The sequence below is a fragment of the Nicotiana attenuata genome, unplaced genomic scaffold (assembly GCF_001879085.1).
Source record: "Nicotiana attenuata strain UT unplaced genomic scaffold, NIATTr2, whole genome shotgun sequence".
In the NCBI taxonomy this organism is placed as follows: domain Eukaryota; kingdom Viridiplantae; phylum Streptophyta; class Magnoliopsida; order Solanales; family Solanaceae; genus Nicotiana; species Nicotiana attenuata.
The window spans coordinates 8,998-23,101 of NW_017670644.1; the positions used below are offsets into that span (position 1 = coordinate 8,998).

The following is a 14,104-nucleotide window of genomic DNA, read 5'->3' on the forward strand; positions in this document are numbered from 1 at the left end:
CCCCATCTCTTTCACTTGGAGGAACCCTAGAAGAAGGTGCAGCGCCGTCAGTCCCCACCGCTGCTTCACCAAGATCAGCCGAAAACCAGTCCAAAACAGCCCGCAAAAATCAGCTAAAACACAGCTGAAAACCAGCCACGATACCAGCCTCAAATCGCAGCAAATCTAGCTGCGAAACAGATCCAAAAACGACTTCGAAACCCTTCGAACTTGGCGTTCTAAGCAAGCGACTTTCATTGAACTTGGCGTTCAAAGCAAGCGAGTTTTATCTTCCTTGGCGTTCAAAGCAAGCACTGCTGTTGAGTTCGTAATACTAATAGTTTCCCCATTGCCGTTGAGTTCGTAATACTAATAGTCTCCCCATATTTTTCTAGTTATTTCTACTGACAACAAACATTCTACTCCTAGTACATAGTTTGATACATAGATTTTAGCATTATTGAACATGCCTGAAGACTCTTGTACTGACCGTGCTCTCTTTGGCGGCACTATCTCTACCACTTTCCCTCTCCGTTTCCAGGTTTTTCCTATTCCAATTTTCTACTGGTCTCTACATATTACTATTATCTTCTAAATTTACTTTTTTGCCAATTGCCTTTATTTCTTCATTCTATCTGATTTGAACTCTCCTAAGCTGTGTGATAGGTTATGGCGGCTTAAAAAATAGCCTACTACTTAAATGAAATGAGTTCGAATAAAACTGAATGGACATAGAGGATTCATATAGGCGATTTAATAGCAAGTTTTTAGATATTTTATCTGATTGTGGATGAAGTGAAAGTATTGAGGATGTTGTTGAATTTCACTGATTTTGCAGGATGTCAGTAATGTGCGTCAAGTTCCTGATCATCAGGTTTGTTTCCTTCTTTCTTCTTCACTTTTGGTCAAATTAGAGACACCCTATTTGCAATTTTTGAGTAAAAGTTTTATCTTGGATGAAATTTCTGTTTTTTTTTTTGGTGTGTATATTCCTTTGTTTCTAGTAGTTTGTTTAATGTGTTTTCTGGGTTTGTTTAAATTATATGAGGTTTTTTGCCTTTGTTCTTGTTCGCTTCTTATTAGATTAAAAAAAATGCAGTGTTATTTATAAAAGGTTAATCTGGTCGAATTAGAGACACCCCCGTTTGCAATTTAATGGTAAAAATTTAATCAAACTTCTCAACGGCAGTGCTTGCTTTGAACACCAAGTTCGAAATGTTTGTTGTCAGTAGAAAGAACTAGAAAAATATGGGGAGACTATTAGTATTATGAACTCAGCGGCAGTGCTTGCTTTGAACGCCAAGTTCGATGAAAGTCGCAAAAAGATTATCAGAGCCAGGAAATACAGGAATTTTCATTTATTTTGGATAGTTTTTCATTATTTTTTCTTCTCATCTTCTGCTCAGATTTGTTTTACTTTGATTGTTTGAATCGCAGGAGGTGTTTGTGGACCCTGCGCGCGACGAGAGTTTGATAATTGAGCTTCTTGATCTGAAGGTGGATGTAGCAGACAGTGGAAGTGCCACCTGGTTTCTTCAGGACCTTGCAAATGAACAAGATGCAGAGGGAACTACGGTAAGCTCTTTCTTTATGGACAACTTTTTTTTGTTCTCTTCATTTGTGCTTTATGCCAATTTTATCTGCTTTTCGAGGTGGTGAATATCAGATATGCTTATGTGAACTAATTGTAGGGACATGACGACACTCTGATGACTATCATTCTTTAATTTGTCCGTTTGGATTGTTGTTCTTGTTTTTGTTGTTATTGCTCAAATAAATTAAAATCAGCATATATAATGGACACAGAATTCATATAGTCGACCCTATTAATTTGGATTGAGGCATGGTTGTTTGATTGATTCAACCAATAGTTTAAAATTGGTTGAATATATGAATTCTCAAAGCTATCAACTACTTTCCAATCTCTCAAAGCTAATTGTATTATGTTTTTATACGCTTGGGTTTATTTATCCCCCATAGATTCCCCTGATAGTTATTTGAATTTTGTTAGCTCCTTAGTATTAGCCTGAACATCTGTATTGGAGCTGACATTATTCCTTTTTGCTATATCTCTTTTGTAACTATTATGCATCTTCTTGATGCCAGCAATGAAATTAATTACTTCATCAAAAAAATAGTTTAAAATTGAACTAGGAGGGACAGCAAAACTCATCAAGTTAGTTGGACATTAAATTGTATCAGCTGTTTGGTATGACAACTATTGTGACCTTGTCAAAAAAAAAAAAAAATTATCATATTGTGACTCTTGTCCTTTCTTCAAATTTCAACTACTTTGTGTTTCTCTAGTTTTATGTGTGAATTCTTATAAACTATTCAGGCATTTGGTAATCGTTGAAAACACTGATGCACAGAGGGCAGAGTGAAATGAAATTTATTTTCCTTTTCCATCAACTGGTCCTAGCAAAAGTAGGAAAAAAGGCTACTACTTCCAAGGGATATAAAGGAAGAACATCTTGAAATTGGACATAAGGATCGATAATTTTGTTGGGCCCTGCGTCCTCCTTTAAGTGCTCTATGTCTTTCACAGTCTGAACTTATATCAAAAGAATACTTTGAACCTATGCAGGCTGGTCTGTAGACCTCTTACATCTTTCTCACTTTCCTACATCCCAAATGAAGAATGCATCTTTCCCAGAGATTAAGTTAATTATTAATCCAAATTGAACTAACCATCCAAAAGCTGCACTAAATCAGTAGAGTACCTCCATATGTTGCTGTTTAGTTCTATATTTTCATTTCCATTTCTTTCAAAAGAATTTTCTGATTTCAAAGTTGTTTAATGTCTATTATTTTGGTATTATCTCCTTTTTTGAGTTAACATAATGATGATTTTACTGATAACTCTCTGGGAGAGTTTTTCTTCAAGATACGGTAGTACCTTGCCAAATAGTTGTTCTTCTATTACAATCATATAAACGGGAAATTTTTGACGTGAAAATGTGCGAAATTGAAGTGTGCATTTTCTTAAAAGCTTGCACTTCAACAATTCGTTAAGCCAAATCATTTATAAGTTGTTCGGTTACAATTATTTTGTTGATTCTTTGTTTGTATCTGCAGATCATCGAGCAGTCAGCAGTATTTGAGGCTCCTGGATTGTGCTATAGAAACACGCCTGCTGTCATCACCACTGCTGTTGCTCAAATGGTATGTTAGTGTTATTTTAGAATTACTGAGCATTTATTGATGATCTCAACTTCAGTTGGTATCTTATTTTATGGATCTTCATGTGTATGACATGGTTTTTTAGAATAAAAACAAAAGCTGTTCTCATCTCTCATCGCAATTTAGTAAGTTCCCATGAGTTCATATACCATGTGGCTGAAGCATCGTTTATTTAATGACTATTTAGCCTCTCTAGAAACCATAATATCCTTCATTCTCTTTACAGTAAGTTGTGTTGTTTATGCTCCTGTACGGGGACGGGATTCAGAATTTGTAGTTATCTTCACAAAGTTGGTAAATCCATGTGTATAGTTTTCTGGAAACTATAACTCATGGCCTTGATGACTTGTATTTCTTTGTAGTAAGGCCTTGATGACTTGTATTTGCTTTGAATACATTTTGTAGAGGAGCCCGGTCCCTTTATCAGCTCACAGTTTTTTACATGTTAGCATTAAGTGCCTCGGCAAATACACTTGAAATTGATTTATTGGCGAAAGAACTTAGGGATGGTGCTCCCATGTCATGTTTATGATGCAAATGTAATATGCATATATTTCCAGAAGAGGATTTAGTTTCCAGCCAGATAGTTCCCTTTTCTTTTACTTTTAAGAGGTAGTATTTTAGTAAAGCTATAGTATTTCTATTCTTCATTTACTGTTGCATGAAATAATTTTTCTGGAGAAATGAAAGTAGATGTAAAGATTGTTAGATCTACCAGAACACATATTTTCAACTAGGATGAGAGTCGTGGACGATGCTAGCCAGCTTGTTGTAAAATTTCATAAATTGCTTTCGTTAGTTGATCAAATTATCATTTCATGTTGTCAATCTAATTGAGATCAACCTTATTCAATTCATAGGCCGTTTCTAAGGGAAGACAAGGTAGGGAAGCACAGAACTTGGTTAAGGTAAGTTTGTTAATTCCCTTTTCCACCCCCTACCTTTACCCCGTTGCAGTTATAACTGCAAAATGAGATATGATCGCATCCCATTCAGGTGTACCTGGCAAACCTTCGCCTTAAGGATGTTGGGACGGATATTCTCATAACTGCATATGAGCCTTTATTAATAAAGTAAGTTGGGACACTAACTCGGTTTACACCTGGTGATCTTAAAGCTATGATGTCAACTAGGCTTTTTGTTTAACGTTTTCGTGTTTACCTTTGTGATTGTAGCCCCTTGAGTGAGAGTGCTAGCACAGTCGGGGCTGGCGTAGCTGTACCTGCTGCACAATCTGGAATTATGCCGATGGCTGAGGTTTTTAAATTTGCAGTATCTAGTTTCAAAGTTCATGATTGGAGCCTCTTTGGTACTGCTACTGGAGGTGTTGAATGATTTAAATAGTCACACAAATCTAGCATCTCTTTGGGGATTATTGGTCCATTTTTCAACAGCATGTCTGTTCTCTGTTGTTCTGTTAATTGCTTAAAGAGTTGCTGTTGTAGTGGATGTATTGAGTAAATTTGTTACGCAATTTCTCCTTTCATCTTTTGTTCAGGATTTTTGTGCATAGTGCAGTGCAGTCCATTTCTTTCCTTGGATAAAAGCAGCAGCAAATGGGACCAGATGTCTCTTTACTTCCAAATATCAAATGCAGCTCAGACAGATAACAGAGTTTCAAATATAACTAGAAGGAATGGAAATTAAGTGGGACATAAGAAAGGTAAAATTCCAAAAAAAGTGAAAAAAAAAAAAAAAAAACTCAAGTGAATATGGTATTTGAATATTAGAGTTGTGTTTGGACATGAATGTAATTTTGGGTTACTTTTGAAGTTTTGTGAGTGAATTTTGAAAAACAGCTTTTTGGATTTTTTCAAATTTTTGAAAAATTTCAAAATTCATCTTCAAGTGAAAATTGAAAATTTTATGGTCAAACACTTATTTCGAAAAAAAGTGAAAAAATTTCTTATGTCCAAACAAGCGCGAGCGTATTATCAAAGATTACATTAAGCTACATTACTTGTGTGATAGAATTGCAATAGAAAAGCGATTAAAGTTTGAATGAAGTAAAGTTTATCATTTTGGTGTTTTCATGACTTGGTGTGTTAGCTTGCACGCTCCTGTGCTCTACTCTTGTACTTGAGTAAATTTTTCTAAACTTAAACCGCATAGGGAATTTGATCTCTTCATCATTTTTATTTAATTGTAGTAGTGGTTCCTAAAAGGGTAAATGTGGTAGTGTTTCCATTGTTTTACATACTTGGTTAAGACTAAAATAAAGCACAATACATGTAAATACAGAAACTAAGATCATTACAATCCAAATGATGCCTAAAATAAACAATGAGAAAAAGAAGAGTGTATAATATAAATTTTGAACCCACTAACTATAAATTCTGAATTTGTCTCTGTTACCTACTCCAAACTCCACCAGAAAGGAAAGAAAATGAATATGACTTCTTTTCTTTTGTAACAAAGAAAAGCTGCGGCTTTCCCATTAATTTAATTACTGGTTGGCAATGGTAGACTTTTGGCAAAAACTTTAGAACCAGGTACTGCCGATTCAACTCCAGAATGAGATAGAAGATGTTAATCTGCTTTCTTGCAGGATAAAAAGAAGGAATAGTTACCTCCTATAGCAAAGGTTGATACCTTATTTATTTTAAAATAAATACCCTTTTAAAAACTTATATTTCATAGCTACCTTTTAATTTTTTATACCCAAATATCTATTTATGATCACCTCCTACCCTTAAGCCATAAAATAAGCTTTGTATTATTTTTCTCTCTCATGTCCCCTCAAATTTCTCCTATCCCCTACCCCATATCTATTCTCCCTCTCTCTCTCTCTCTCTACCTCCCGATGTCTTCTCCTCCGCCGGACGCTGGAGCAATTGCCACCGTCACTGTTTCGACCGTGGCCGTTATTCATTGATACTGCCTCCCAATTAGCACATTCAGTCCTCTTTTCTTCTTCTTGTACAATTTCAACAATTGGCGGTGCCTCTATCGAAGCCTTTGTTGCCGGCGGTGAAGGCCCCTGCAGATTCTGAACGGTACTACTCGTGATTGATTCCCTACTACTTCTATAATCCATGGAAACTTCGATCACGTACGATCTTTGATGCAATAGCAGTTGGAATTAAAGGCGGCGCTGGATCGTCGGCAACCGGAGGCAACGGTGACGGCAAGCGAGGACTGGATACTGATGCTGCTTCAACGAGACGACATTAGGGTTGTTCTTGAACAAAGACGACGGAGTTGGGGGCTCAATAACTTGAATTTTCTGTTAATATATTTCAATGTATCTCGCTGTATTCTATGTATTTCATTGTATTCATTGTCTTTTTTTTCATTGTATTTCAATGTATCCCGCTGTATTCTATGTATTTCATTATATTCAGTGTCTCGCTATATTCCATGAATGTATTCATATGTTTTTTTTAATTAATATAATTTATGTATTCAGATGTATTATATAATTTCTCTGAAGATTGCTATGTTTTTGGGGTTTTGGGTTAAGAATCTTTTTTATAACTGGAAATACAAAATTTGTGTGTTATAATTGAGTTTGTTGAGTTATATTAGGAGTCTATTATGTTAGTTGATTCACTTTCCGTTTAAAAACAGTGTAATCCCCTGTTTCATACCGTGAATATAGTCGAATACAATAATCTGTCCAGCTGTAATCCCATGTTTCACGCCATGAATACAGTCGAATACACTCGAATACAAAAATCTGTCTAGCTGTAATCCCCTGTTTCACGCCTAGAAATGCTATTGTATTCATCTTAAATACATCGAATACACTCTAAAAAATCTGAAAACATAGCTATAGAAAGTAATATAGTAAATGGTAGCTACAACTAGCTAATAACCACTAAAACATAGTGGTTTCCGAAAGTTTCTCGAAAAAGAATATTAGTTTTTGAGGAATATGCACAGCAAACATGTTTGGACCCATAGCCTTACCCATTGATCGATGCTATGAAATTATATTTCTGCCAAAACAGTGTTCAATATTACAATAACAAGAACATGGGAAACAGAGGCATATACTAAACACAAAGCGCCATATAAAAGAAAGATGATGTTGTTTCTAAAACAAATTTCCTTTCTATCGGTCCTATATAGTTACAAATTAGTTGATAAATATTTTAGTTGACTAAAGAATAGAACAAAGTAATCAGACAGACAGACGGGAATATATAGGAATTTTCATCTCAAGATTTAGAATATCTTGTGTGTGTGTGTTTTTTTTATATAAACGTGCGCAAGGACAATACATAGAACAAAATAATCAGACAGACGAGAATATATAGGAATTTTCATCTCAAGATTTAGAACATCTTATGTGTGTGTGTGTTATTATATAAACGTGCGCAAGGACAATACATAGTATAAAATATCTCAGTATGTAAACATGTTTTGAGTTGAAAGCAACGGGTTCAACCTGCTAGATGATCCGTCTCCATTTTCAGATATATGAATCTGTATTTTTTTCTTCAGTTAGATGTGCTCTTTTTTTAGGGAAAAAAAAATGATTTACACTTTATCATTACTAGCAACTAATGTAGCTAGCACAGACCAATTTTCAAATAAGGTTCTCCTTTTACACCCTTACTTCTCTTTTATGAATTTAATACAATTTATGAACGCCGTTGTCTATGACTACATGTTACTAATTTACATTAGTGTTTAAAGATACACGTAACAGATTTGTTGACACACCAGATACCACTTGCAGCTGCAGGTGGTGAAAATTTTCAAACTGGCATTCAGGGGATGTTCCCCACTTCTTGTCATGGCATTGAGTTGCGGCAAACGGGCCAAGCTCGTGGGCAATGGCATAGGTAAAATGTGGCTACAATGCAGCTGAGTACATGGCATTGGCGCCTGGTTCAAGCCAAGGTACGAAAATGGGCAGCAAACTTCTGATTGACCAAGTCAAGGGCGGTTACCGGCACATGCTGTGCACATGGGCAGCAGTTGAGCTTTGCTAAACTGATGGCAGCAGTGGTTGCACGTTTTTGGGGCCATGATCCCACTATAATTTAGCATGATTTACATGATCCTAGTAGTTGGGTGTTGTCAACAACACTAGGCTAAAGTAGTGGGCTAAGTGGGACAAGTGTCTAAGCCTAAATGCAACAAGTGTAAGGGCAAAGAGGGTTGTCTCATATCATTATAAATGGGCAGCACCCTTATGCTTTTGGAAGAGAGAAAAACGTGTAAGAGAGTACACATTGAGTTAGGAAAGAGTCCTAAGTCTGTTTTCAAGAGTGAAAACATTTAAGGCTAAGAGTAGTCTTGTGAGGGTTAAGAGTGATCTTCTTTTGTACATGGCTGTACTTCGAGTTGAGTTTCTTTGTATGCTCGAGTTAAATACAAAGTTGGGGAAGAAATTTTCTGTATATTGTGCCTTGTGTTCTTTTATAATTTTGTTGCCTTTATCATATTTCGTTGCCTAAACGTTCCTAAAACTTACTACGTTGAAAGCTGCCTAAAAATAATCTAAGTCCAAAGTTGCTGTAATTTTGGCTAAGTGTTGGAGCAGGCTGAAGTCAAGTGCGAGAATTGGCTGCCGCGCAGGCTGTTTTTGTGTGATATAAAATGCGCATGTGACAACTGGTATCAGAGCGGAGCAGGTTCGTGACGGAGACACGACAGGCATTGTCAGATTTCGTGGTCTTGTTTGAGAACATGGCCGGTGGTAACAACGAACTGCGGGAAAGGCTAACGAAACTGGAGGCATTGGTTGGAATTGTCCCTGAAGGTGAAAAAATTCAAACTCTCGTGACAAGGCTTGCTTACCTTGAGGCAGAATTGGCAAAGCTAAGTCAAGAGAATGCGGATCTAAGGAGCGAGACAGTGGTGCTGCGACGTGTTGTGGGTGAGGATGCTCCTCAACGTGGTGCCGATCGTCTCAAGGTAAAGATCCCGGAACCTAAGGCATTTGGTGGTGCAAAGAGTGCACGTGAATTGGAGAATTTTCTTTGGGATATGGAGCAGTACTTTCATGCTATTCGTGTGCAAGATGAGAAAGAGAAAGTAACCTTGACTAGCATGTATTTGGGTGACGATGCTAAGTTATGGTGGCGCACTCGTGTGGTTGAAAATGAAAGTTTGGGCAGACCAAAGATTGAGTCGTGGGAGCGTCTTAAAAAGGAATTGAAGGATCAATTTCTTCCTAGCAATACGTCTTGGATTGCTAGGGACAAACTGAAAAAGTTGAGGCAAACCAGATCAGTTAGAGCATATGTCAAAGAATTCACTTCTTTGATGTTGAGCATCAGCAACATGTCGGAAGAAGACAAGTTGCACAACTTCATGAGCGGGCTGCAACAATGGGCAGAACTTGAGTTGCGAAGGCAGAATATTCAAAACCTCGCAAGTGTTGTGGCTGCGGCTGACGCATTGGGTGATTTTCACTTGGGAGAAGAGACTTCTGCTTCAAAGTCTAACGAGGGAAGGAAAGACAAGGCAAAGGAGTGGAAGAAATGTGAAAATAACAATACTAATGAAGACAATAGGAAGGGAAAGCAAGAGGCTGGAACTTCGAAATGCAAGGAGCAGGGCAGAAAATATGGTGGCTATTACATTTGTGATGGGCCACACTGAGCAAGGGACTGCCCAAAGAAGGTAGTGTTAAATGCTATGACTGCCGCGGATAAGAGGGCTGCATTAGAGGCAATGACCAGCGACAATAAAGCAGCTGGAGTGAATGCAATTGTGGCTGATGAGAAAGGGGGTCAAGGGGCGTTGCTTGTCAACCCCTTAGGACTCATAAATTGAGCTAAACTCGACGAGGACGTCGAGTTTCAAAGGGTGCGGGTGGTTTGTTAGACCTGCGCCAATTGAAGCTCGACTTGACAACAAGAGTGTTATCATGGGGCAGCAAGAGTGTTGCCAAGCTAAGGTGCATGAGCAGCACCAAAGCAAAAATGGGAAACGGGCAAGTGATGGCCAAAGCTTTGACGGAGGTGAGACAGCTTGGCAAGGGCTTGACAATGAGTTGCGGGCTAAGGGTGACACTTGATCATGGCAAAGGTATCAAGGCATGAGGCATTGATGCCAAGGCAAGGCAAAAACGAAGTGGCAAAGGCAGGCTAAAGTACAACGAAAGACAGTGTGCGCGGACAGACTTGTCATGGCATTGAGTTGCGGCAAACGGGCCAAGTTCGTGGGCAATGGCATAGGCAAAATGTGGCTACAATGCAGCTGAGTACATGGCATTGGCGCCTGGTTCAAGCCAAGGCACGAAAATGGGCAGCAAACTTCAGATTGACCAAGTCAAGGGCGGTTACCAGCACATGCTGTGCACATGGGCAGCAGTTGAGCTTTGCTAAACAGATGGCAACAGTGGTTGCACATTTTTGGGGCCATGATCCCACTATAATTTAGCATGATTTACATGATCCTAGTAGTTGGGAGTTGTCAACTGCACTAGGCTAAAGTAGTGGGCTGAATGGGACAAGTGTCTAAGCCTAAATGCGACAAGTGTAAGGGCAAAGAGGGATGTCTCATATTGTTATAAATGGGAAACACCCTTATGCTTTTAGAAGAGAGAAAAATGTGTAAAAGAGTACACATTGAGTTAGGAAAGAGTCCTAAGTCTGTTTTCAAGAGTGAAAATGTTTAAGGCTAAGAGTAGTCTTGTGAGGGTCAAGAGTGATCTTCTTTTGTACAAAGCTGTACTTCGAGTTGAGTTTCTTTGTATGCTCGAGTTAAATACAAAGTTCGGGAAGACATTTCCTGTATAGTGTGTCTTGTGTTCTTTTATAATTTTGTTGCCTTTATCATATTTCGTTGCCTAAACGCTAAAACTTACTACGTTGAAAGCTGCCTAAAAATAATCTAAGTCCAAATTTGCTGTAATTTTGGCTAAGTGTTGGAGCAGGCTGAAGTCAAGTGCGAGATTTGGCTGCCGCGCAAGCTGTTTTTGTGTGACATAAAATGCGCCTGTGACAGCAGCCATCTTGCTGACACTACCCTGCACTTCCGGTTGTAGGCAAAAAAAATAACAGAATATCTGGTGGATTAGTTGAATACGTTTAAGTTAGTCTGCAAACCACCATCTTAAACAAAACAAAAATGACTTCTTCTGGTGTCATGCCTGCTGTTTGTGCAGATTCATCTTATATCTCTATGCTGAATGAATGGATTTCCTGTCGTAGTTATTCCAAAATTAGTACAAAGAATAATTGATAGCCTAGAGTGTTCATAATAGTAGTATTGGCACGCAATCTCGCTTTCTGTTGGTAGTAAGTTTTGATGACTAACCATTGTCTTCTTTCATTGTTGATCACTTTACTATCTTGTTATTTTTATTCTACTTCTATATGGCTTTTTGGTACTGTCCCTTCTTGTCTATATTTTCATTAATGTGGTGCTTGTGCTTTCTTGAGCCGAGGGTCTATTGGAAACAACCTCTCTATCCTCACGAGGTAGGGATAAGGTCTGCGCACACACTACCCTCCTCAGACCCCACGGTGTGGGATAATACTGGGTATGTTGTTGTTGTTGGAATAATTGATAGCCCTCTTGCCAAAGTACTTCTCTGTCTGAAAGAATGAGAAGCAACTTTTAAACTGAAAATCAAAACTTTGTTGTGGTAGACAGAGGCAGGGCCCTTTATGAACTACGGTACTTCAGCTTGGCTAAGAAAAACCTGGCCATTATCACATGATGCAATTGCGCTACATGCAGCTTCCTTCTTCCCAGGGAGAGAACATTCGACTTCTTTTTCTAATTTACCTTCCTCCACCTCAGTTATATCTCTGTGCTCGGGCATTATCCCAGCGATGGCATAAGTACTGCTCAGAAGAAGTGAATCGGCAGGATGTTCGCCGAATCTCTGTTCTAGTTCTTTCTTCACTTGTTCTCCCAGCTCAACACTACCATGGACTCTGCATACTGCTAGTAAGGCACGCCATGCAATAGCATCCCCATGAATGGGTAAAACCTTTTATTAGTTCTCGTGCTGTCTCAAGCAATCCAGCACGGCCTAAGAGATCAATCAAACATCCATAATGTTCAATTTTAGGAGTCAAGCCATATTCCAGCACCATTTTTCTAATACAGCTGATGCCCTCAGCCACCAGTCCGCCATGGCTACAAGCATTGAATACTGCCAAGAAAGTCACTTCATTAGGCCTAAAACCCTCATCCTCCATTCTATGGAAGAGCACAACAGCAGCCTCTGCCTCCCCGTGTACCCCGTAGCCCATTATCATTGATGTCCAACACTTCACATCTTTGGTCTCCATATTGTCAAAAACATTAACTGCCTTCATAAGCAAGCCACTTTTAGTATACATATCTATCAATGCTGTCGCAAGAACTGGATCCATAGCTAATTGCTGATCATCTAAAAAGTTCTGAATATAATGACCCATATTGAGAGCCCCGGAGGAAGCAAAAGCAGAAAGCAAACCTGCCAAAGTTGATGAATTTGGCTTCAATCCTTGAATCTTCATTTGCCTCAATAGAAACAGTGCCTCTTCTAGAAAGCCATTTTTAGCATATCCGTCTATCAAACAGTTTCACAAGACAACATCTTTGGGATAAGCTTCATGAAATAGACTACGGCCCGAGCTAATGCAGCCCATCTTCCCATACATAGAAATCAAGGCAGTTAACACCTTCACACTATAGAAAAATCCATTCTTTATGCAACACCCATGCAGGGATTCCCCTACCAAAGCAATCTTTAACTCACCAATCGTAGACAAAACACACAACATCGTCGTGGCACTAGCAGAAGCACCATTTGTGTGCAATTCAATAAACAATTCCAAAACAGCAGGATAATTATGCACACAAAAGATAACCGCCCATCAAAGTGTTCCAACTCACCAAATCCCTATCTGAAAATTCATCAAACATTGGTGGGCACAACGGATTCTCCCAGAAACACAATAAAAATTCAAAAGGGTGTTCCTCAAATCAATAAACAAATCAAACCCACATCTCAAAGCAACTGAAAGAATAGTTTCACCAGTCCATTTTGCCAATAATCGTATACAAGATCTAAGTCCAGAAACAAAAGCAAATTGATCAAGAATTACACTTTGTGCCCTCACGTAGTTAAAAACAAAAGACCCTTTTGTGGGTCATCACTTATTGAATAACTACGAAGCATGGTATTATACATATAAAGATTTGGGCTTTGTATGTATTTAAAAATTGAATGATAAATCCCCTAACTCTTAATAATTAAAGGAATACCTTGGAACCCATAAGGGATTTACTTGTCTATATATTGTTCCGTTCGATCTTTTCGGTCCCGACTTCATCTCGATGGTTAGGCCACCACGCCCTTAAAATCTATAGGTGATAGATAGACTCCTAGAACCATGACATATTTGCTTACTTGAACATAATTTCTTTCCACGAAAAGAAAGGAAATGGTTCATTCCACAAAATAAAAAGCTTTTTTCACGAGGTACAAATAGAAATTTCTCTTTATTTGATTTGTTACGAAATCGACCATAGATCAATTCCCTTTTTATTTGGGAGTATTGACTACACCCCAATTCTGAGCTTCATGTTACTCTTTCCAAGTGACATGTCAGGTCCAGGGCATCCCAATTGGATTGACTGGGATGACAGTTTCTCCTTCCGAGTCTTTATAATCATAATTTCGATCAAATCACACATCGCAGTATACTAGGCCTTCTAATTCTTTAAGAGGTTTATCTAAAAGATTCGCAATATAACTAGGAAGACGTTTTAAATACCACACATGGGTTACTGGGCATGCGAGTTTGATATAGCCCATTTGATACCTTCGTATCCAAGAATCAACAAATTCGACCCCGCATTGTTCACAAGATTTCGGGTCTTCTTTTTCGTCTCCTATTACTCGATAATTTCCACAAGCACAAATTCTGCTTTTTATAGGACCAAAAATTCTTTCACAAAATAATCCATCTCTTTTCCGGTTTGTTAGTTTTGTAATGAAAAGTATAGGGCTTTGTTACCTCTCCAACTATCTCTC

General features: G+C 38.3%; 2 protein-coding genes across 3 annotated transcripts; one reads left to right on the forward strand and one right to left on the reverse strand.

The window, feature by feature from the left end:
• The first annotated feature begins 6 nt into the window (after window positions 1-6).
• LOC109241854 (ran guanine nucleotide release factor-like) lies at window positions 7-4,863 on the forward strand. Of its 2 annotated transcripts, XR_002070305.1 has the most exons (8): window positions 7-520; window positions 818-853; window positions 1,417-1,554; window positions 3,058-3,144; window positions 4,023-4,070; window positions 4,159-4,235; window positions 4,338-4,559; window positions 4,661-4,863. XR_002070305.1 is itself a non-coding variant. In XM_019408673.1 (7 exons), exons 1-7 carry the CDS (start codon window positions 446-448, stop codon window positions 4,495-4,497), a joined length of 621 nt encoding a protein of 206 aa, XP_019264218.1. In that variant the 5' UTR covers window positions 7-445; the 3' UTR covers window positions 4,498-4,708. The 2 variants fall into 2 exon arrangements, 1 of the variants encoding a protein (XP_019264218.1); XM_019408673.1 differs by having other exon boundaries at window positions 4,338-4,708.
• A 6,880-nt stretch (window positions 4,864-11,743) lies between these two features.
• On the reverse strand, window positions 11,744-13,764 carry LOC109241848 (pentatricopeptide repeat-containing protein At1g26900, mitochondrial-like). Its single transcript, XM_019408666.1, has 3 exons — window positions 13,659-13,764; window positions 12,068-12,634; window positions 11,744-12,018 (listed from the first exon to the last, which is right to left on the reverse strand). Exons 1-3 carry the CDS (start codon window positions 13,762-13,764, stop codon window positions 11,744-11,746), a joined length of 948 nt encoding a protein of 315 aa, XP_019264211.1.
• Window positions 13,765-14,104: the final 340 nt, after the last annotated feature.